Below are 21,902 nucleotides of genomic sequence, written 5' to 3'. Positions count from 1 at the left end.
ACCTTCTGGGGGCGGACGCCAACGCCTGTTCACCCAACAGCAGGAACTTGCCATTGTGGACCTGGTCCGAGCAAACAATGCAATCCGTCTCAACAAGCTACAGCAACAAATACGTGCAGATAGAGAAGTATTCAATAACATAGAGCGAGTGAGCATTTCCACTATCAGACGCAGGGGCGGCCCCAGCACATTTGGCGCTCTAGGCGAGGGGGGGGGGGTGAAGCGACATTTGGCGCTCTTTTGGATTTTATATTTTGCGCTCCCCCTCTAGATGGCGCTCTAGGCGGCCGCCTGACCCGCCTGTAGGGAAGGCCGCCCCTGATCAGACGCATCTTGGTAAAGCACCAAATTACCATGAAGAAATTGTACAGGGTCCCATGTGAGAGAAACAGTGTCAGGGTCAAAGGAATTCGACGTGAATATGTACAGGTAAGTGTTACAGTCCTTTACATTTACAATACAGTATTGGTGTCATCCAGTTACAGCTGAATATGTGCCATTGTATCAGTACCACATAGATACATTCAGAGAGGTACCAGCTACCTGTTCACATGGGGTGGACAGACCAGAGAAGCCCAGGTTTGTTGTTGTCTGGGATAATGTTAGTTTCCATCGGGCTGCTCTGGTCCGCAACTGGTTCACCAACCATCATCAATTTGAAGTCCTATACTTGCCCCCTTACACGCAATTTCTAAACCCTATAGAAGAATTGTTTTCGGCTCGGAGATGGTGCGCATATGACCGCCATGCTTGCATGCCTCTTCTGCAGGCAATGGAACAGGCCTGCGGAGACATCAACATAGGGTCAATCCATGGATGGATTAGGCACACAATATTTTCCCCGATGCTTAGCGGAAGAAAATATTGCTTGTGATGTTTGTGAGATCCTATGGCCAGACCCCAACAGACGGCAGGATCCATAAGCCCACCCATGCACAATTGCCATGTTTTTCTGTGTTCACAGTACAGTAGGGTTTATTTATTTATTTATCTTTGCTCAAACTGTATTTACTGCACTGTAATGTACAGTACTGCAATGTACAGTATTTAGTATTTGTTTTGGTTGTGGTGAAAACGTGCCCTCTGTGGAACTGAATAAAAACAGTGAACATGAAAGACTTCAGTGTTTTATATAAAGTAGACCAGTGTGTTGCTGCTGATCTGAAAATGTATTCATATGATGCAAGTGTGTTTCATTTTGACATCAGAGTGCCCTTTTTACAAAGAATTGTTAGGTTTCGATAGCCGAGTTTCAATTTGACATAGATGTGAATGGTTTATTTCCCAGTGTTGTTGTCTTATTTGCTTGTGTGTTGAGTTTTGACACAACGAGCCAAATTTTGCAAAACGTGTTCAAGCACTTGAACTCCCTCCCCCCACACATAAAACAGTCAGACACCATTACAACCTTCAAGTCACAACTCAAAACTCACCTGTTCAAACTCGCACACAACGTCTAACTGATCACTGTTTTGATTGTTTTTTTGTTTTGTTTTGTCTTGTTTTTGTTTTATTTATTTCTTATTGCTTGTTTATTTATTTATTTATTTATTTTTTCCACAATGTCTTTTTTTTAAATATGTATGATGACTATATGCTCTGTAAGGTGACCTTGGGTGTTTTGAAAGGCGCCTCTAAATTAAATGTATTATTATTATTATTATTACTTGAAAAAAACTGTATTATTTTAAAGATATTTTACACATATATATATATATATATATGTAACATAACTTTAATGTCTCAACAGTTTATATTTTGGTTTGGTCTTCCCTAATGGTTATCTGTATTTTCCTTCGATCTTTAAGTGACACAACCGTTTAGTTTCTATGTATTTATTTGTTCTATTTTGGTTGAATAGCTCTTGCCTTATTGTTAGCTGTATGTCCCTTCTTTCTTTAAATTTCACAACAGAATTGACTCAGTTTCATTTCAGAGCAAATCCATTCTGGTTGTTCCTCCCACATCACGGGCTTTCCACCGTCCGCTCAAGTGGCGCTCCCTCCTCTCCTCTTATTGACTTCTTTCAAAGTTTTCTGAAGTGTAGACAGGCACAAATCTACAATTAGGGTTGATAAAGTCGACGGATAAAGACGTTGAGATAGCAGGTAAGTAATTTGTGAACGTTGACCTGGGGTCAACGTACCGGGGTGATACTCCATTTTCTTTAATGAACGGGTTTGTTATCTCAGACTTCTGGGGAAAGATATATATTAATATGTATATGTGTGTATATAGGCCTACCAAAAGCATGCATAGGATTTTTTCCCCATTATCTTTGTTGTGAGCAGTAGTCATATAGGACAGTGATCATAATTTGCCACAAAATCTGAAAAACACCCATAGGACAAATAGTAATGGTTGGTGGAATGCCATAAAGTAGGTCTATATGCAGTGTAAGCTTGTTCAGGCTCTGCAAGTCACGATGTAGGCTAGGCATCGGAACAAATTTTTAGGTATGGCCATCCCCAAAATGCACCAGAGTACAGGAAATCACATCTACCAAATCCATTTTTTGGGCGGGAGGACGCCCAGACCCCCCGTTCCTGACTGCGCCAAACCCACAAATTGAATCACCTGCCGCCACTGATCCTACATGTTCAAATTGAGCCTAATATCTGCGTATATGACCTCACTATTGGATAGTAGGCCTATGCCTGACGCATTGCGTTTAGCGAAATCCTCCAAGTTCCGGGCTCTGGTGCTCACGATAAAGATACAGCCAGTCAGGCTCTCCTACCCTATGCAGCTCCTCAGGTCAATTATATTCATTTTGGCTTCGAAATGATCTCATTGGACTTAAGCATACATAGGCATACACATTTTTCCCAGCAGCAATCAGAAAAAAATATTGCAAACAAATGATTTACCACAACGCTTTAATCAAACAGTTTACACAATAGGCTGTTTAACTAGGGTGAGGCTATTTGCACCCCTGGTACAATTATAAGTACATGCTATTTGTACGCTGGTGCAATTAATGATGATGAATTAATATGAGAGAATCAGATATTTCTCAATAGCCCATGTTAATTAATGATTGTCTTTCCAAATATGATTTGATCGCATTGGATCAAACTTTACTAACTTTTTTATCCTCCTGACTCCATAATGGACACTAGAAAGGAAATTTAGAGTAGGCCTACTTGAGACAGTTATATCTGAACAGTGTATCGTTTCAGATCGTTCTTAATGCATTGCATGGTAGCCCTCTGCACTCATTGGTGGAACTCTTCATAACTGTCAAAGGTCTGCCCTGAGCAGGGGCATAGCCACATGGGGGCCACGCCCCCCCTGTTCAGAGGTTTGCCCCCCCGCTGCCCCCCCCCCCCCCCCCCCCCCCGAGTATGAAAAAATAAAATAAATAATCCTGAACATAAACTGAGCTGATACTGTCAATTTAACTGAACTAAATAGGGTCTTTAAACACCCTTGGCCAAGCCCAGAGACTTTATGCCTTCTACTTTAGCTGGTGAAAGAGCACTGGACAATAGGCATCAAAACAGTCTCCTTGTTTGACATTGGCGACCGATTCAAAATTATTTGCAAACACTAAATTAATTAAAAATAAATATATATAGACAGGATTTCATCTTGGTTCATGAACAGATGCTACATTATAAATATTATCAGATTAATATCAGTCATGATTGATAACAGTTATCTATTTGTGAAAATCAGTTTTGTATTTGTTTATTAATATGGACAGAACAGTGGTTGGAAGAAGAGACAACAATGTGCTGTTACATTTAACAAAAAAACCAGTGCGATCTAAGATGCGAAACCACATTTTTGCACTATGCGTTTTGAAACAAACCATAAGCAAAACTACCCTGCACGTATCCGGGCGACTGCTATGTTATTCAATTGCTAGGTGGATAAGAATTAACCTCCAATCTGGGTATGAATGCATGCACTTATTACAACGTAATAACAATATTCTGCCTATACCTTACAGAAAGTAGCACTTTATATATTAGTAATTTGCACCATCAAAATGATTGATAACCTTATTGATAGGACCTATGTTAAGCAGCCTCACAAATACCCTGATTGGGGTTGTATTGGACTACTCTCAAACCACCAGCCTGATAACATTGACATTAAGTAGCCATTTAATGTTACCAGTCTGGATATGTCGATTTTGAAGATGGACCCATTCTCTAGTGCGTGTGTGTGCATTGAGTTCAAGGTTCATGCCCCCCTTTGGTCCAGATTAAGACAAGGTTTCCATCTTTTGCTTGTGTCTTAGTGTGTAACAAAGACATAGTGTTTAAGGAGCCTTTGTGTAACTGGAAGGGAATCATGGAGTCTCCACTGTAGTCCCTGTAGCACTGGAGGTCTTATCTAGTGTGGGAGGGGAAAGAAGGTATCTGGTCGTTGGTTCAGAGAGTGTTCAAGGCTGGAGACATGCAAGAGAGGTTTTAGTCTGCCAAACCACATCCCTTTCAGGCCTGCAAGTAAAGCGGATGCAAAATAAGGCTGCATTTGTTTGAAAAAACAATCTAATGTATCTGTGTTTTTTGGGGGTTTAACTCAGGCTGCTGAAGAAGAGGGAATCAGGAATAGTGTCCGGCACACATTATGTAAGTAAATTACACTTCTTTCGCAAACTTCCTTGGTCTTAAAGTCGCTACTTACTTTTTACCATGTTAGCTAAGCCTTTGTTGTTCATATTAAAGGACAATACTTGAGCATGCATACACCCTTCCCTCAAATGTAAATTATTATACCATAAAGTCCTATCCCCGGCTCCTACTTGTGTCAAGGTGTCCCTGACACCTCACCCAAAAGGCTCCTGACGAGCTTGCTGTAGCCTTCCATGTTTGAATCCACCGTCGGTGTGTGTATGGATGGTTGCAGGTCGCTTTGGATAAAAGAGTCTGGTAAATGCCCTAAATGTAAATATTTGTGGCACGGGTGCAACCAAATGCTTTTTTGGCAGAACGGGTACAGCAAATTCATTTCACCAAATAATATTGGTGACAAACTAATGAATAAAGCTAGGAGAGACAAAAACAATGGTTTCATCACCAGACAGGTCCTTTAATGACGTTTTCCTTTATTAGTTATTTTACATCCAAAAGTAATAACGTAACGTACATTTCTAAACTGTAATATGATAATTGCTTCTGAAAGGCATTTTATGATGTCTAGTTTGGAATGCCATTTAAGTCAAAATTAAATAAATAATTAAATATAAATATGCCAATGAAACAACTAAATATTCCTATGAAATAAATCCTGAAATCCTAAATAAACAAGGCAATTAACATATGAATCAATGTTAACATGAATATATAAATCAGTCTATGTAGCATAAATACTTTTTTATTAAAAAAAGCTGCTTTTTAATTCAGGGGACCTTTATTTAATCATTTAATATTAATTTATGTCAGGGGACTTTAATTCCATTATGACACATTTATTTCCAAACTCTTAATATTTACATCTGTTATTTTCAAATGAGTGGGGCGCGGTTACCTCAGTTGTTAGGGCCGTCTGTTAGGGTTAGGGTTAGGGTTAGGGTCGTGTGTTAGGATTAGGGTCGTGTGTTAGGGTTAGGGTTAGGGCTGTGTGTTAGGTTTGGGTTAGGTTTATGCAAACAACTAATATTTAATTAATGATGGAAAAACTATTAACTATTAACCCCCTAAACCGATATTTTAGTAACAATTAACAAATATTAACAAAGGGTTAGGTAATGACTAGTTTGCTATTTATTATGGCACCTTATTATAAAGTGTTACCCAAAGCTGCTCTGTCATTGGACACAAAGCATCTGTAGTCAAATTAATGAATCCCTCTAACTTGTACTTCTTCCTACTAGGACCGCAAAAAGTAAACGTTTGAAGTCTGCGATTCCTCTGAAGGAATATCGTTTACCTGCTGACATGAAAAGTATCATAAGAGACCTCAATAATGGGAGCTCAACATCAAAGAGAAAGTAAGTTTATAAAGGATGATTATATTGAAATCAATGAAATCAACCGTATATCGGTCAAGCATTAGGGATGCGGAAAGCCAAGAGGGTGCGTTTTTTAATTTGTTAATTGATCAACAATGTAGAGAAAAATGCTGTTACTCAACTGTTTCTTCATCGTTTGTTTAGGAACTTGCTGGAAAAAGAGCTTAGAATGCAGGAGTATGCCAAGAGGTTTGACATACTGCTGCACCTGGAGGAGCACGAACAAACCAAATGCACGAGGCAGTCCTGCCTGTATGACATTCAGCTAACCAGAAGCGGGGAACTGTTTATTATGAAGGTTATGAGTACCATCCCAAGACTGCTCCCCCCCCCCCCCCCACACACGCACACACAAACACACACACACACTCACACACACACTTACACACCTACACACACACACACACACACACACACACCTATACACACACACACCTACACACCTACAAACACACACACACACACACTCACACACACACACACTCACACACACACACACACACACACACACACACACACACACACACACACACACACACACACACACACACACACACACACACACACACACACACACACACACACACACACACACACACACACACACACACACACACACACCTATCTGAGTAAACCTCCCAATTGAAACACTAGAGATATCTCAATTGTCTCTTTCTCCCACTATATCCTTCAGGTGGAAGGTTTCAGGCAGCACTTTCGATCTTGTCTGCCAGGAGACCAGGTGAAGATCTGGTCATTTTGGGATTACCAGTGGCACCGAGCCACTGGTAATGTCCATAAAATCAATGGGGATGAGGTACAGCTAAGCTTTGGCAAACGGTAAGAACCCAACATTTATTTTACTACCAATTTCAACAGTGGCAATTTGTTGCATTCATGTCACAAATCGAAAAAATAATTCAAACCGTAAAGGTTCAGAGTACGATCCTTGACAAAGCCCCCACACTCCTCCCTGCTCGTCAAAATAACAAGATTCTGTATTCATGGCGTTCCTGTAAGTTGCTATGCAATGAAACATCTGCTAAATGACTAAATAGTAAATAGCAACAAATAGCAACAAGACTCAGAGCAGAAACAGATAGGTAATCTGCATTATTAATGTTGTCCAAACCCGTTTTATGAGCTCCCTTGGTTGGTCTTAGGGGGTCTGAGTGAGAGTTGTTTCTATACTATGACCGCAGGCGGCAGAAGCTCTTCAAGGACACCATGTGGTGCACCGTTCTCTTCACTATCAGCCGCCTTACCACTCGTATCCAGCACAGGGCAGTGGAGCTGGCGGGTACAGGCGGCTTGGAGAAGGTGCTGTTCCCGACTGGGACCAGCCCCACGCCCAGCCACGCCCCTCCAATGGAACTCAGGTCCGACCACCCTTATTCTCACTAATCAGACTTTAAATATACAGTCCAAAATTTGGTAGCAGACAAGCTAAATCTGGGAGAACACGGTGGCTAACAGCGAACACAAACTCGGCCAGCAATTGCAAATGCTTCCCAGTGGGAAGAAGCTAGCCCGCCCGCTCCGGATCCAAATGTTCTTAGAAACGGTGTCCGTAGAGGTTTCTAAATAAATACGAAAGCTTCATCCACTGGCGCAAATAGGTTTCAATTCTGTAGAATATCTCCATAACAAAGCAAGAAACCAAGCCTAAAATCGAAATAGGCTCATACAGTGGCAGGCGCAGTCAGCTCGAAACAGATATTCTCACAGCGCAATTGCACCCATTAACAGCTTTAAATCTTACGTACAGCACCTTTGATGATCATAGTTTCATTGATGATTAAAACAGCTTTTCACAGCTTTATTAACCCAGACCTTTTATTTTAAAGTCTGTTTGACCAAACTCTGAACAAAGAGCAGTCCACGGCTGTGCATCACATCGTGGCTGGCTCCTCTAAGCCAGCTCCTTACCTGGTATTTGGACCCCCTGGCACTGGTACGTTTGAGCAGGTTCCCCGCGGCCCCCTGAAGCCTGGATCCTATGTTTATCTTAAAGGATTGAATGATATCATAATGAATGATACATTAAAGTGTGATCTTTGCTTGCAATGTGCGCAGGTAAAACAGTCACTTTGGTGGAAGCCATCAGGCAGGTAGAGAAGACCCATGCCTCCTGCCACATCCTTGCCTGTGCCCACACCAACTCTGCCGCTGACCTGCTCTGTGAAAAGATTATGAACCCCAAAGTAAAAGTTTACCGCCTGTACGCCAAAAGCCAGGAAACAGAAATAAACCAAAATCTACAGGTGGGCCTTTTCTTTATTCACACCTAGTGAAATATTAAATTGCAATGCAAAGACATTGATGTGTGTGTGTCTGTATGTGTGTGTGTGTGTGTGTGTGTGTGTGTGTGTGTGTGTGTGTGTGTGTGTGTGTGTGTGTGTGTGTGTGTGTGTGTGTGTGTGTGTTACTGTGTGTGTGTGTGTGTGTGTGTGTGTGTGTGTGTGTGTGTGTGTGTGTGTGTGTGTGTGTGTGTGTGTGTGTGTGTGTGTGTGTGTGTGTGTGTGTGTGTGTGCACAGTGTGTGTGTGCACAGCGTGCACAGTTCAATTGCAACTGGGGAGAGGGCGGCATCTATATCCCCGATAAAGAAGAGCTGGAGAAGCATAAAATCATGGTCACCACCCTTTTCTCCGCTTCAAGGTACCTGTCCTGCTCCACATAACAGTAACAGCCATCCTCTATGAGCGTTTTTTAATAACATGAGATAACTGTTCTCTATAGGAGTGTAAGTGTTCTCTCTGTCTCTCCCTAGGCTGGTTACGGAAGGCATCCCTCCAGGCTTTTACAGCCATATCTTTGTTGACGAGGCAGGACAACCTGCGGAGCCTGAAGGGGTTATCCCCCTGGCAGGTGGGAAACCAGCCAGGGTTCATCAGATACATGATGCAGTGTGTCAGATCCTTCTCTCAGACATCCCACCAATTATTATGATACATTATATGTTTTTTTTTCTATGAAAAGGCCTACTGGACCCAAAGCGTGGCCAGGTAGTGTTGGCAGGAGACCCCAAACAGTTGGGCCCCATCGTCAAATCCCCCCTAGCCAAGAAGCATGGACTTGGTGAGAGCCCTGTTATATTCTTTAAATAGGTTTCAATACAGGTGTCTGTGTAAACATCAGTTTCACTACATGTGTGACTAAATACATTCCTTAATGTTAAGGTGTGACCCAGAACATCGATGTGACTCACACAAAGGTGTGTGACTCAACATATTAACATCTACACTGTCATCTCTGCACAGAGAATATGTCTTGTTTATTGCTTGCAGGCAGACTAATAGAAACTGGAGTCAGAATGGCAGGGTCTTATCCAGATTCAGACCAGTTGTTTGAATTCAAATCATCATTGTGCTTTTTCACTTCTCTTTTTCACTTCTCTAAACTGCTGGTTAAGATATGTGTCAGTTGTTCGTACCATTTCTGATTATATGTAAATATATGTAAGTTTCATACTGATTTTTTGAACTTGTTGGTTATTTCTTGCTCGACTTGCTCGTTTTCAGGTATTATTACTGCCTTAGCTCCTTTGGGTGACCTTTGACCCCCAGCAGCCATTCCACACTCCCGTGTCCTTGCATAGCACCTCATAAGGGGATGCGGCAGGGCCTGGGTTGTATGGAGAAACCTTTTTTTTTCCCAGGGTGACCTTGATCCCAAACCCAAGACACTCTTTCCAGGTTAACTACTCAAAGTTTCTTTGCATTTCAGCACAGGTGTATCACTTAACCTCCATCTCTGCACAGGTGTTTAACTTAACACCCTCTCTGTACAGGTGTTTAACTTAACACCCTCTCTGAACAGGTGTTTAACTTAACATCCTCTCTGTACAAGGTGTTTCACTTAACATCCTCTCTGTACAGGTGTTTCACTTAACATCCTCTCTGTACAGGGGTTTCACTTAACATCCTCTCTGCACGGGTGTTTCACTTAACATCCTCTCTGTACAGGTGTTTCACTTAACATCCTCTCTGTACAGGTGTTTCACTTAACATCCTCTCTGTACAGGGGTTTCACTTAACACCCTCTCTGCACAGGTGTTTCACTTAACATCCTCTCTGTACAGGTGTTTCACTTAACATCCTCTCTGTACAGGTGTTTCACTTAACATCCTCTCTGTAAAGGTGTTTCACTTAACATCCTCTCTGTACAGGGGTTTCACTTAACATCCTCTCTGTACAGGTGTTTCTCTTAATATCCTCGCTGCACAGGTGTATCAATTAACCTCCCTCTCTGCACAGGTGTCTGACTTAACATCCCACTCTGTACAGGTGTTTAACTTAACATCCCACTCTGTACAGGTGTATCAATGCTGGAGCGTCTGATGGAGTTGAATGTGTACAAAAAGACAGAGGAAACGGGCTACAACGACCGTTTCATCACCAAGCTGCTGAGGAACTACAGGTGAGACGATGCCATTCAGGATGCAACATTTTTTCTCTAGTCCGGTTTCAAATATCTCTGTTCCAATGGCTTCTGTTTTATACAGCTTTTTTGAATGTTTACTAGTCGTTGTTCTGCTAAACACCAGGTCTCATGACAGCCTTCTAACGATCCCAAATGAGCTGTTCTATGAGAGCGAACTCCAGGTGTGGGCCGATGTGGATATCCGCAACTCCTTATGTAAATGGAAGCACCTTCCCAGCAAGGTGAGGACTGCACACACACACGGACGCACCTCGGGGAGCTAAACAGCAGGCAGCTCATCGTATGTCTTAAACGCCGCGTTCACTGTCCTCTCCGTCTCGCTCATCGGCTCTGAAGGGATTCCCGCTGATCTTCCATGAGGTCACTGGACGCATGCATCGCGAAGACAACGCCTCACTGTTCAACGCCTCACTGTTCAACGAAGACGAGGTGGCGATTCTAATGCGGTATCTGAAAAAACTGTTGGAAGATGTCCTCCCAGAAGACATAGGCCTCATTGCCCCATACAGGAAACAAGTGGGTACCAACTGTGCCTTGCAGCTGTACACATCAACCTTGCCTACGCAGAAGTTATTTAAAACTTGGATTTCTTAATGCCATCATCCCAACCAAAACATGAGTCGGTGACGTCCCTCATAGGTGGAGAGGATCAACAAGGCTCTTAAGATCGAGTTCCCCAGAAACGCAGCAGAGTTAAAGGTAATACGTGGCAGTGGATTAGCCTTTAACTTTTCAACTTATTAAATACATTGGTGGATTGTTTTAAATCTGTCATTGGCCATCTTTTGATCTCAGGTTGGCACAGTAGACGCGTTTCAGGGCGTGGAGAAGCGGGTGATTCTGCTGTCCACAGTGAGAAGCACCAGCCGGGACCCCAGACCCCCCTCCTCCGTGGGGTTCCTTGCTGACCCCAAGGTGAGCAACACTCCACGTTCCACCACTCTTCCTCATCTATCCATTCAGTCGAGGCCACATTGTCATGACGTTGTTCCTGTAATTATTATGTTATCTTCCTGTTTCTCCCCAGAGGTTCAACGTGGCCATGACCCGCGCCCAAGCCCTGTTGATCGTGGCGGGGAACTCACAGGCGCTGACAAAGGACAGCTGCTGGAGCAGGTGAGAGGAACAGAAACCCCTCTCATCAGTGATCAATAGATCCTTAGAGGACGGTTGGACTGATGGTCGTCTCTGTGCTCTCTCCGCAGGTTCATCGAGTACTGCAAAGAACATGGAGGTTACACCAAGACCATGACCACCGATTGACGTGCATGCACGGACACACACGCACACTGACAACCACACTCACGCACACACATACAACCTCCGCGCACACACACACACACACACACACACACACACGCACACACACACACACACACACACACACACACGCACACACACACACACACACACACACACACACACACACACACACACACACACACACACACACACACACACACACGCGCACACACACACACACACACACACACACACACACACACACACACACACACACACACACACATACACCTTCTCCACACAAAATGATATTAAGGACTAAAAACCTCACATGTTATTTGACATTGTTGCATCAGCCTATTAGAGGAGAATTTTTTTGACCATTAGGCCTTCCCATCGTTGTGATGGAAAATCTATCATAATCATAAAGTTTTTCGTTTTGAACTTAGGTTTTGTTTACTATTCCGTGTCTGTTCTTGCCGTCCTGCTCTCCTTCAGGGTCATCTAAAATGTAAACCTTTGTGGTTGATGATGTAATCTGTTCTCACTCTGTTCCTGTGTTATCTTCTGTTGATTTGGGCCTGTTCCTCGACCCTGGGGAGCGTCAGGAAACAAAGGGTTACATGGCACGGACGCGACCCCTTATTTATGACATCCTGAGGAACTTCAATCAATAGATTACCATCTGGTTAACAAAGGCTTTTGGTTTATTGGGGGACAGCTTCCCTCAAGAACCCATTCTAAGTGAATAAGAACTCCTGACTTAGCCACTTTAGAGTATGAAGTAAGACGCAGGGCAAACTCCCATCTGAGGCCTCAGATTATTGTAGTGTATGCCTGTTTTATTGTTTGTTGATGCATGATGTGATGTATCTTTGTTCGTACTTTTATTACAAATATATATGACCACCAATTGCCTACAAGTATTGTGTGCTTTTTGCATCTAAATATCTCATCTGTCTTAGACGCAAACTCTTTTAAAGAAATTGCCACGACATCGTTCAGAAACTTGAGTTATAATCATATAGACCTAAATAGAATGTGACTTGTTTGATTAATATTGCAGACAAATGAAGGTGATACACATATAAGTGATAACGGCCTACTTTGCATTTTTTCACAAAGGCCTACACACAATAATAAAATAAAAAAAGTCTACATAAATGGCCTCTTGTGACATTCTTGGCCTCCTGAGAAGAGTGTTTATTCAGAAAGGAAAACGAAACCCTGACGTTGGCTCATATCTATTATCAGCTATGTGTAGGTAAACATTTACATCATTGTATAATGTATATATATATATATATATATTTATATGTATATGTATATATGTATATTAGTGGGCCTAAACACAATAAAACAATCTTGCTTGTCATAAATGTTTTGACATACTTGTCCACATGTATGTCAAACACATGAGCATTCAGAGAGGAAAACGAATCCGGGTCATATCCATTATCCGCATTGTGATTGTAATCTTTTCCATAATTGCACTCATAAACGCCCAATGACTAGATATTGTTTTCAGGATTGTAGTACACTCATGAAGGCGCATGACTGTGAGCTGTCAGACACGCCCACACTTACCCTAATGTAAGTTTCGTTTCTTCCAAAGCAGCTTAGCCATTATTGTCTGTATGTTTCTTCCCTAGAAGAAACCGCCCATCATTAATGTGGAAGAATAAAAACCTAGTACCTAGATCATTACCACTCAAATTGTCTCGGCAGTTCTTCTGTTAACAGCAGGTTTAACAGACCGTTACGATGAAGATTACCATATCTCAATCCGTCGTATTTGGACTAGACTTTCGTGAATATTTAAAAGAGACGGAGCGAGCCAAGCTTGATGACAGACATCAACTAAAACTCATCTATAACAGCGAGTTCAGATACAGGTGAGTTATCTTTATAGCCCAGACCTATTCGTTGAACATTAAAAAAATAGCAATGCGATAATAAATAAATATATATCGGTGTAATTTCAGGAATGAATGCATTAAGGGTCCGAACTTCAGCACGCTGCTTTATGCTCTAAAAGTCACCCGCAAAGCCACCATCTGCCGTGGAAAGGTTTGCTTCGACTCAAAGGTGAGATATGCCTTTGCTTCTCCAAGTAAAGGCAGGAAGTTAATAATCACTGTACTTATGTGCTCTGCTCTTGTCCACCAGCAGGGTCTGATGTTATTATCATATACTAGTGTACATTATTCTGCCCTCCTCAGATAACAGAGATAATCAGCTTGCTCAATAAATTAGTGCTATGCTTTGATGCATATATTGTAATGTCTTAAACTCAGTGAAAGGTCCTCCACTACTATGTCTCATAAAAAAACACTTCCTGTAGTCCCAAACTCGCGATCAGTGGCATAATTCCTCTCGGATGAGGCAGCCGGTGTTGTCCCGGAATGGGACCTCCAGTCCCAGTCCATCGAGGTCGTCCCCGTGCCCCCCAGCAGTGACAAAGTCCCGGAGAAAGCTGGCCAGCCTACTCATGGTTAAACTCACTAGAGACAAGTAAGAACCTTTTGTGGTGGTCTTTTTGTCTCTGTAAAATAAACAGCAGGTCCATTCATTATGTATGTATTTGGAATATTTACCCCCTACACTAGTACTACATGTTATTCATATGACTAGTATTGCATTGTATTAAGGATGTGTACAGCAGCAAACAAGTCAGCACATTGTCGCAGTCCTCCTCACTAACACTTTGTTCATCCTCCTCTGACACCCAAAGGACCCAGTTCGTCTCTGATAAGAATGGTGTCTTCATCAGCTCAGAGCACGAAGGCGCAGACAGGAAGATTTGCTTGTGCGTGGAGGATGATAACAAGGTATTAAGTATTCAAAACTTAAATGCAAATGTTGTTTCTTGTGACACACTCTTCAACATGCAGGATAACACTGCTGCCCTCTACTTCAATGAGTGTCCTGCACTGCATAGATTACAGGTTATGCTGCTGTGAACAAATACAAGATACCATTTTATGTCCTACATTTGATTAACTTATGTTTCCTTCTATGCTGATAACGTTATCCTACACTATCCAACACTATCTTGTGATAACAACATTCAATAAGCTAATACAGGGCAATGATCAGGTACGATTATTACACCTCTGCTTCCTCCTGACAGCATGTTGTGCGTCTGTGCGTGAGGAACGCGGGGACATCGGTGGTCCACTTCACCTACTACACCCTGCTGAACTGGCTCCAAGACTTCACCCTGGAGGACGAGCAGAAAGTGACCCGTGCTCACCCGCTGGCACTGGAACCAGGCAAGACCACAATTAATACGTGGTGCAAGAATAAAGTGGTTTGAGGCGGCTAACATGCAAAACAAAGCAAAAAAAATGTAATGGGTGGATACTTAGATTGGTTCTTACATTTGACCATTTGTTTACTGATGTAAAGGATGAGAGTATTTCTCCCCTCCACACGGACGTAACAGTAAAATAGGCATTATTATTAGCACTGAAATTGTGTTCATGCCTGTTTGCATCTACAGGGGACAGCTATGAGATCCAAGTGCTGTTCCAAACGAGCTTGGTGGGTTTCTACCCTGCAACGCTGGCCTTTGAGTTCAAACCCGACCCGCTGGCCTCTTCTGTCGCTTTCCACATTGTGCGATACATCGAAGTGCAACGGGTCACTTCTTTGGGCAAAGAGCTGGCCCCCGTGGCGCCCTACAGATTCTCCCCCATCTCTTCTCTGCCTCACTTAGAGTCCTGCCCTATCGTGGAAGGACAGCCCCCTGAAAGGTACAACGACTACCACAAACCATTTGTGCAGCATATTGTTTCATGGATTTGGGTTTGTGAGAGCTTGATCACAATAAAGTGATTGTTTATAAAAGTGATTGGTAACACTTGTTTAACATTTTTCAATTTTCATTTTCTTTTTTTCATTTTCAAAACCAGGGAGTCCGTGATGCGTCTTATTATGGAGATTAAGCTGAAGTACTACAACATTCCAAAATATATGAACCAGCTCATCGACTCGCTTAAGAACCCTGATTATAGGATGGATCCAAGGTATGTTTTCCATAGAGCCTCAGTACATCCCCTTCCGCGCCCCCCTTGGAACCTGGAGGATTCAACAGCGAGAATTTTTTTTTTTTTTATCCCGTTTGAATTGTGCCATTAATTACACAAAGTATGTTCTTCAGTGAAAGACAAAAGAGACAAAGCGTTCATGTTCAAATGCTATAAATATGGTTAGATGATAATATAGCTAAATATAATATAATAAATAATGACAATACTTCATTGTCATCGTTTATTAGTTTTATAAGTATTGTTTTGTGATACCCATATAATAATAAAACTTACCTACAAGATAAAGAGACTCACTAGCAATGTGTTCAATTGATCTGGCTCCCTTCTTAAGGAGTCTTGTGATTGTATTTGTGAAACTATGAGTCAAGGACACAAGGCAGTTAGTAGGCGTTGGCTCCACCAAAAGCAGCACCACTTTATACAACCGGTTTAGGTCTAAATTTAAGCACTAATCATAGTTGGAGGTTAATAATATTTCCACCAGAGAAACATTTTCATGTTTCATGAAGGCTATTTCTAACATAACCAATTCATATTGTGTGTATATATGCAGCACACAAGGTAGGAAAGCTCTGCTGGACAGCCCCCTGACCATGGAGAACTACTGTGAGAGGTTCGAGCTGCTGCTCTATCTCGAGGAGCTTCAGATGCTGAATGACATCAAGCGCTACAACATCCCCAACAAAGACAGAGAACACGCCACCATGTCTAAGGACCCATTCAATAAGAAGCTCCTGGTGCTGCAGGTGGAGACCCACACCTCCCACACATTGCCTCATCTTACCTCAGAGCGGGCCATGCACTCACTCACTCACTCGCTTAATTACTGACTCATGAACTCATTGTTGTTAACTAGGCTTGCTGATATCTTTACTCCTGCTGTCATCCTCAGGTTCCCGGCGTGGCGGAGAACCGTCCGTCTGTTCTGACGGGGGACAGGATCCTGGTGTGCCCAATAGGGGACAACAGGGAGAAGTATTGTGGCTACGTTCATGCAGTGAATCTGGATCAAGTGAAACTGGGCTTCAGCTCAAAGTAAGATAGTCCAAAGGTCTAAAACGTAAATGATGTCACAGATGCATTAGGCCTGACTTCACGATGGTCAACCTACGCTCAAGTAATCACAACAGTATCCCTTTGTGGTGTCTGTCCGTGACTACAGGTTAGTGGATCGCTTCATAGACGGCATGCAGTTCAGCGTTGAGTTCACGGTGAGCCGCTTGCCCATGCGTCTGCAGCACCGGGCCGCGGAGATGGCGAAAAAGCACGGGCTGGGAGGGGTGTTGTTCCCCAACGGGCCTCCTCCTCTGGAGACCGACCCAAAACTACCCTCACTCAGGTGGGCACTGGCTCAAAGGGGTCTTCTTCACTGACAGTAAATGTGGGAGCGGATTCAGACTGATTGAGGTTGAGCAAATATTTTTTTGAAGCATCTTACTTGGACAGTGAATGCAGTAATGTGTTCTAGGCAACGCAAGGCAAGGCATCTTTATTTATATAGCACTTTTCATACACGAGGCAGACTCATAGTGTTTCACATAAAAACGTATAAAGACACATAAAAATACATTAAAGAAAATAGATAAAAGAAAATAAAGGAAAAGTAAAAAATGCATTGTAGAAAAACTGCAAAAGTTAAAAGTGCAACTAAATCTTGCTTTCCCAAGTTTTGTGTTGATTCTGGGGATAATTAGCAGATCTGCCTCAGAAGATCTTAGTTGTCTAGCAGGCTTATGCAGTGGAAGCATATCAGTTATATACTTTGGCCCTAAACCATGTTGGTATGTATAGGTAAGCATCACGATTTTGAAGTAAATTCTCTGACGCACAGGGAGCCAATGTATCGATTTAAGAATTTGTGTAATTTGTTCTGATTTTCTAGTCTTTGTCAGAAATCTAGTAGCAGCATTCTGAACAAGCTTTAGTTGCTTTAGAGTTTTTTTTGTAAGACCGGTGAGGAGACCATTGTAGTAATCAAGCTTACTAGTGATAAAGGCATGTACAAGTTTTTGTAAGTCTTGAGTGGACATGAGCCCTCTAAGTCTTGCTACGTTTTTAAGATGATAATAGGCCGATATTGTAACTGATTTGAATGTGACTGTTGAAATGTAAATCTAAATCCATGATAACTCCTAGATTTCTGGCTTTGATTGCGAGGGAGAGAGAGGGAAGGTGTTGGGTTATTTTAAGCCTTTTTACATTTGAGCACAAAATGTCTCAGTTTTGTCCTCATTTAAGCATATTTTGGCACATCCAGTCTTTGACTTGCTCAATGCACATGCACAGCAGATCTATGGGCAGATAGTCATTTGCTGATGGAGCTACATCGATTATCATGTCATTGGCATAGCAATAATGGTCAATATTAGTAATTTGCATGGTTTGCCCTAGTATGTTGGAGATAGTATGCATTTAGATGTTGAATAGGAGGGTCCTAAGATCGGCCCTTGTTGGACGCCACATGTCACGTTGGTTGGTTCTTATACAAAGTTGCAAATGAAAACAAAATAGTTCCTATCTTGTAGGTAGGTCCTAAACCAATTAAAGACTATGACTGAAAGCCCTTCCCAGTTTTCTAACCCATCCAAAAGTATTGTATGATCTAGTGTCGAATGCAGCACTAAGTTCTATAGCATTAGTATTGGGATTTTGTGTTTGTGTTAAGACGTATGTCGTTAACAACTTTAAGAAGGGCGGTCTCAGTCAGTACGTTTACATGCACGGCTTAATCCGATTAAAGCCATAGTTCGACTATGATCCTCAATTGGACAACTCTATCCTCCGAGTTTACATGGTGCGGAGAAAATCGATTCATTGGCTGAATGCAAGTTGATGATGACACACTTCTTACACTTCTTCTGAATCATGATTGGAAGATGTCATAGCAGCCAGTTGAAGCCAGGAAGTGATTAAATTGCTGGGGATTAGGTTATCTTTCTTAATGATTTTACTTAGGAAGGGTAGATTTGATATTGCTCTGTAGTTGTTTTTAGGCTTTTGGGAAATGCCTGATTAGAGAGAGCTGTTCACTATTTACAGTAAGTCTATTGCTAGTCAGTCAAAAACATTCTTAAAGATGTTGGTAGGCAAGGCATCAACGCAAAAGGTGGATGGCTTTAGTGTGTTTCTGTTTCCTCAAGAGTTTTAGAGTCTTACGTCATGACATTAAAGCATGTCATCCTTGCCACGTTGCTTTTCGAGATTTCGATGGATATTGATGGCGAGTCTGATGCCTGCAAACTCATAGTATTTCTGCTTGGAATGGAGATCAGGTAGAATTTGTGTTGGGGGGTTGGTCAGGCTGTCAACAGTTGCAAAAAGGGAAGTCTAAATTGCAGGCACGGAGGCTCTCTTTATAGATGTCATGGGGAATATGAAGTTGTTGTTTTTTTACGCCAGTTGGATTCAACCTTCCTGCATTCTCTTTTCTGGGCTATTACTAAAGCAGCTTTTCTCCAGGGTGCCTTTTGCTTCCCAGATATCGTTTAAACCTTATAAGGTGCAAGGACATCTAAAACAAAATCAAATTAAAGCTTTCTACAAGATCAACAGCACAACATGTGTTGAGAGGTGGTAGCAAGGAGATGCCCCTTTTTAAAAGTACTTTAGAATGTTCATTGATACACTGTTTTTTGACATTATTTGATATAGTCTGTATGTCGTGATTGTGAATAATATATATATTAAAGAAAACACAGATGTGGTCAGACAATGAAGGATCAGTCACCAATATATCTGAAACATTGAGACCCTTTGTGATAATCAGGTCTAGAGTGTGCCTCTTACAATTAGTAGCCTTTGCACCCTTGTCATTCAAATAACAAAGTATGAAATTTAAAGTCACCAGTTATAGCTAGACATTCAAAATCTGTGGAGATTATGAACAATAATTCTGTAAATCATTGAAAAATTTACAGAATATGTTGGTGGCCTGTAAATAATTAAATGGAGAAATCTGGGTGATCATTTGAATACAGCACAAAGGTATTCAAATGATGTAAAATCACCAAATATATGTTTCCCCTGACATAATATTTTTTTTATATAATAGCACCTCTTTTTCCAGATATACATACATCAAAAAAGTTGTAGCTGGGAGGAGCCGTCTCGATAAGAACGGTTGCAATGTTATTTTGTTTCGGTAAAAAACATAAAATCAAGTTTAGAAGTGGTAATAAAATCATTTAAGGCTTTAAGGTTGATTTTGGTTTGGAGGGATGGGTATGAGGTTTGTTAGGTTAGCAGTGTGTCTAAGTTTCCCTTTGTTTACTCTCTTAGTAGTCACAACAAGAATGCAAAAGTTCCCATGTTTTTACGTAGGCAGCCTTGGGTTCCGCAGTTTATGCAAAACTTCCTTTATAATGTGTCTACGGCTTAACCCTTTTATGTCTCAGTAATATTCAGGACTACTATTAGTACAAGGCGGGGGGGGGGGCTGGGGCGCCCTTTGCTTGGTTGTTATCAGCCTTTGGCCATGACGTGGCAACAGTACAGTGGTCTGGCGTGGGCTGGGCATCATAGACACAGATGCAAATTTAATGCCACCATTTTCATGTTTCTTCAATTAATGTGGAAAATCGTGATGGGAGTAACTCAGTTACCTCGTAAGTCAGTTTCTCTTGTGGAACATAGGGAATAGGATCACTAGGATATTAGTTTACTATTGTCTTGTGCCATTCTCTCGCAACATGAGCTACAAGTTTATACCTGTAGGGGAGAATTAACAGGTACAGCTGGCAACATACACACTCATTTAAACCTCAACATAACCTAAACTTAACCCAACCATCCTTGAATTTATACCTAACTTTGATCTGTGTAGCTTAATCAAAAAATAATCTAAATATTTTTTTTTATCATGTTTACATCACCTCCGCTTAAGCAATGTAACACCTTGTTTGCTAAGCTGAAGCATTATTAAGTCGCAGTGGCAAGTAGATTTGCTCTTCAAGCAGTTTAATAAGAATTTGGGTCAGCTTGAATCCAACGTAGGAGAGCAAGAATCCACAATGTCCCATCCTACGCATGGTTTATTTTAAAATAAAAACATATGAATGTTACGCCAATAGGGACCTATGAATGAACTGTAATTATAAACTATGGATGTTAAACAGTGGTAACTTAGTGGTTAAACTGTGGTAACCTATGGAATTTAAACAGTGTTAACCTATAGACGTTAAACAGGGGCAACCTATGGAGGTTAAACAGTGGTAACCTGTGAGTGTTAAACAGTGGTTACCTGTGAATGTTAAACAGTGTTTACCTGTAGAGGTCAAACAGTGGTATCCTATCGAGATTAAACAGTGGTAACCTGTTGAGCTTAAACAGTGTTAACCTGTGAATGTTAAACAGTTGTAACATATGGAGGTTAAACAGTTGTAACATATGGAGGTTAAACAGTGTTAACCTGTGAATGTTAAACACTTGTAACATATGGAGGTTAAACAGTGTTAACCTGTGAATGTTAAACACTTGTAACATATGGAGGTTAAATAGTGTTAACCTGTTGGGGTTAAACAGTGGTAAGCTATGGAGGTTAAACGGTGTTAACCTTTGAATATTACAGCGGTAATTTGTGAACGTTAAACTGTTGTAAGCTATGAACGCCACATCATGAAGACATGTTTTACTGGTAGATCTGTCAGTATACTGAAGAGTGCATCGACACTACGAAAGCAGAATCGTATATACCATTGTTAGAATACTATATTATTAACCACCTGCTACCTTCTCATATACTCAACCCTTTGAACCACCTCCTCCATCATTGCTTGCCCTGGCTCCAGGCTGTTTGACCGAAAGCTGGAGGGGAACCCGGAGCAGTACAAGGCCGTCCAGCACATCGTGGCTGGTTCCTCCAAACCTGCCCCCTACCTGGTGTTCGGACCGCCCGGTACAGGTGCGTGCCGTGTGCCGCCTTCAGGGTCTGCTGCTCTGCGTTTTCCGTGCCCTTGTTTTCTTTGACTTTATATTCCACAATGTAGGAATCTCAGTCCGACAGCACATGTAGTTCTCCCAAGATGCAAGTCCAACACAGAGGGATTCACTACAATATCTTTGTCTTTGTCTGTTTTTTTATTCTAGACATTCAACACATCATTTCTATTTCATAGGAGTAACAATATTTGACCACATAATCATCTTGGTCTATTGTATACTGTATGACGACTGGTATTTTGAGAACGTGTTGTA

At 41.7% G+C, this 21,902-nt stretch overlaps 2 protein-coding genes across 4 annotated transcripts in view; both read left to right on the top strand.

The window, feature by feature from the left end:
* The first annotated feature begins 1,920 nt into the window (after positions 1-1,920).
* On the top strand, positions 1,921-12,808 carry LOC130390753 (putative helicase mov-10-B.1). Of its 3 annotated transcripts, XM_056600874.1 has the most exons (18): positions 1,921-2,108; positions 4,541-4,586; positions 5,831-5,947; positions 6,113-6,266; positions 6,663-6,808; positions 7,171-7,347; positions 7,816-7,922; positions 8,045-8,232; positions 8,507-8,628; positions 8,741-8,838; positions 8,950-9,048; positions 10,287-10,389; positions 10,517-10,634; positions 10,750-10,929; positions 11,053-11,112; positions 11,209-11,328; positions 11,441-11,529; positions 11,619-12,808. In XM_056600874.1, coding segments are annotated over exons 2-18 (1,938 nt in total). In that variant the 5' UTR covers positions 1,921-2,108; positions 4,541-4,584; the 3' UTR covers positions 11,677-12,808. The 3 variants fall into 3 exon arrangements, with proteins under 3 accessions (XP_056456849.1, XP_056456864.1, XP_056456855.1); XM_056600889.1 differs by lacking the exon at positions 1,921-2,108 and having other exon boundaries at positions 4,367-4,586; positions 8,531-8,628; XM_056600880.1 differs by lacking the exon at positions 1,921-2,108 and having other exon boundaries at positions 4,367-4,586; positions 8,522-8,628.
* Positions 12,809-13,249: 441 nt separating this feature from the next.
* The window catches only part of LOC130380295 (putative helicase mov-10-B.1), a 16,843-nt gene continuing 8,190 nt past the window's right edge, over positions 13,250-21,902 (top strand). The window contains exons 1-11 of the mRNA XM_056587461.1: positions 13,250-13,550; positions 13,641-13,743; positions 14,000-14,169; positions 14,390-14,486; positions 14,789-14,930; positions 15,161-15,413; positions 15,573-15,686; positions 16,264-16,456; positions 16,603-16,745; positions 16,873-17,049; positions 21,497-21,609. Coding sequence (XP_056443436.1) covers positions 13,420-13,550; positions 13,641-13,743; positions 14,000-14,169; positions 14,390-14,486; positions 14,789-14,930; positions 15,161-15,413; positions 15,573-15,686; positions 16,264-16,456; positions 16,603-16,745; positions 16,873-17,049; positions 21,497-21,609 — 1,636 coding nt within the window. The 5' untranslated portion in view covers positions 13,250-13,419. The remainder of the gene's footprint in view (positions 13,551-13,640; positions 13,744-13,999; positions 14,170-14,389; positions 14,487-14,788; positions 14,931-15,160; positions 15,414-15,572; positions 15,687-16,263; positions 16,457-16,602; positions 16,746-16,872; positions 17,050-21,496; positions 21,610-21,902) is intronic.

Source organism: Gadus chalcogrammus, chromosome 1, assembly GCF_026213295.1.
Source record: "Gadus chalcogrammus isolate NIFS_2021 chromosome 1, NIFS_Gcha_1.0, whole genome shotgun sequence".
Lineage (NCBI taxonomy): Eukaryota > Metazoa > Chordata > Actinopteri > Gadiformes > Gadidae > Gadus > Gadus chalcogrammus.
Note: the sequence above shows the minus strand (reverse complement) of the source record. Positions and strands in the feature narration are given on the sequence as shown.

Bases quoted from the DNA above. Each gene is read 5' to 3' on its own strand.
- LOC130390753 (XM_056600874.1), top strand. The intron at 5,948-6,112 runs GTAAGTTTATAA...TCGTTTGTTTAG, and splicing joins AGCTCAACATCAAAGAGAAA to GAACTTGCTGGAAAAAGAGC. The intron at 9,049-10,286 runs GTGAGAGCCCTG...CACTCTGTACAG, and splicing joins AGCCAAGAAGCATGGACTTG to GTGTATCAATGCTGGAGCGT.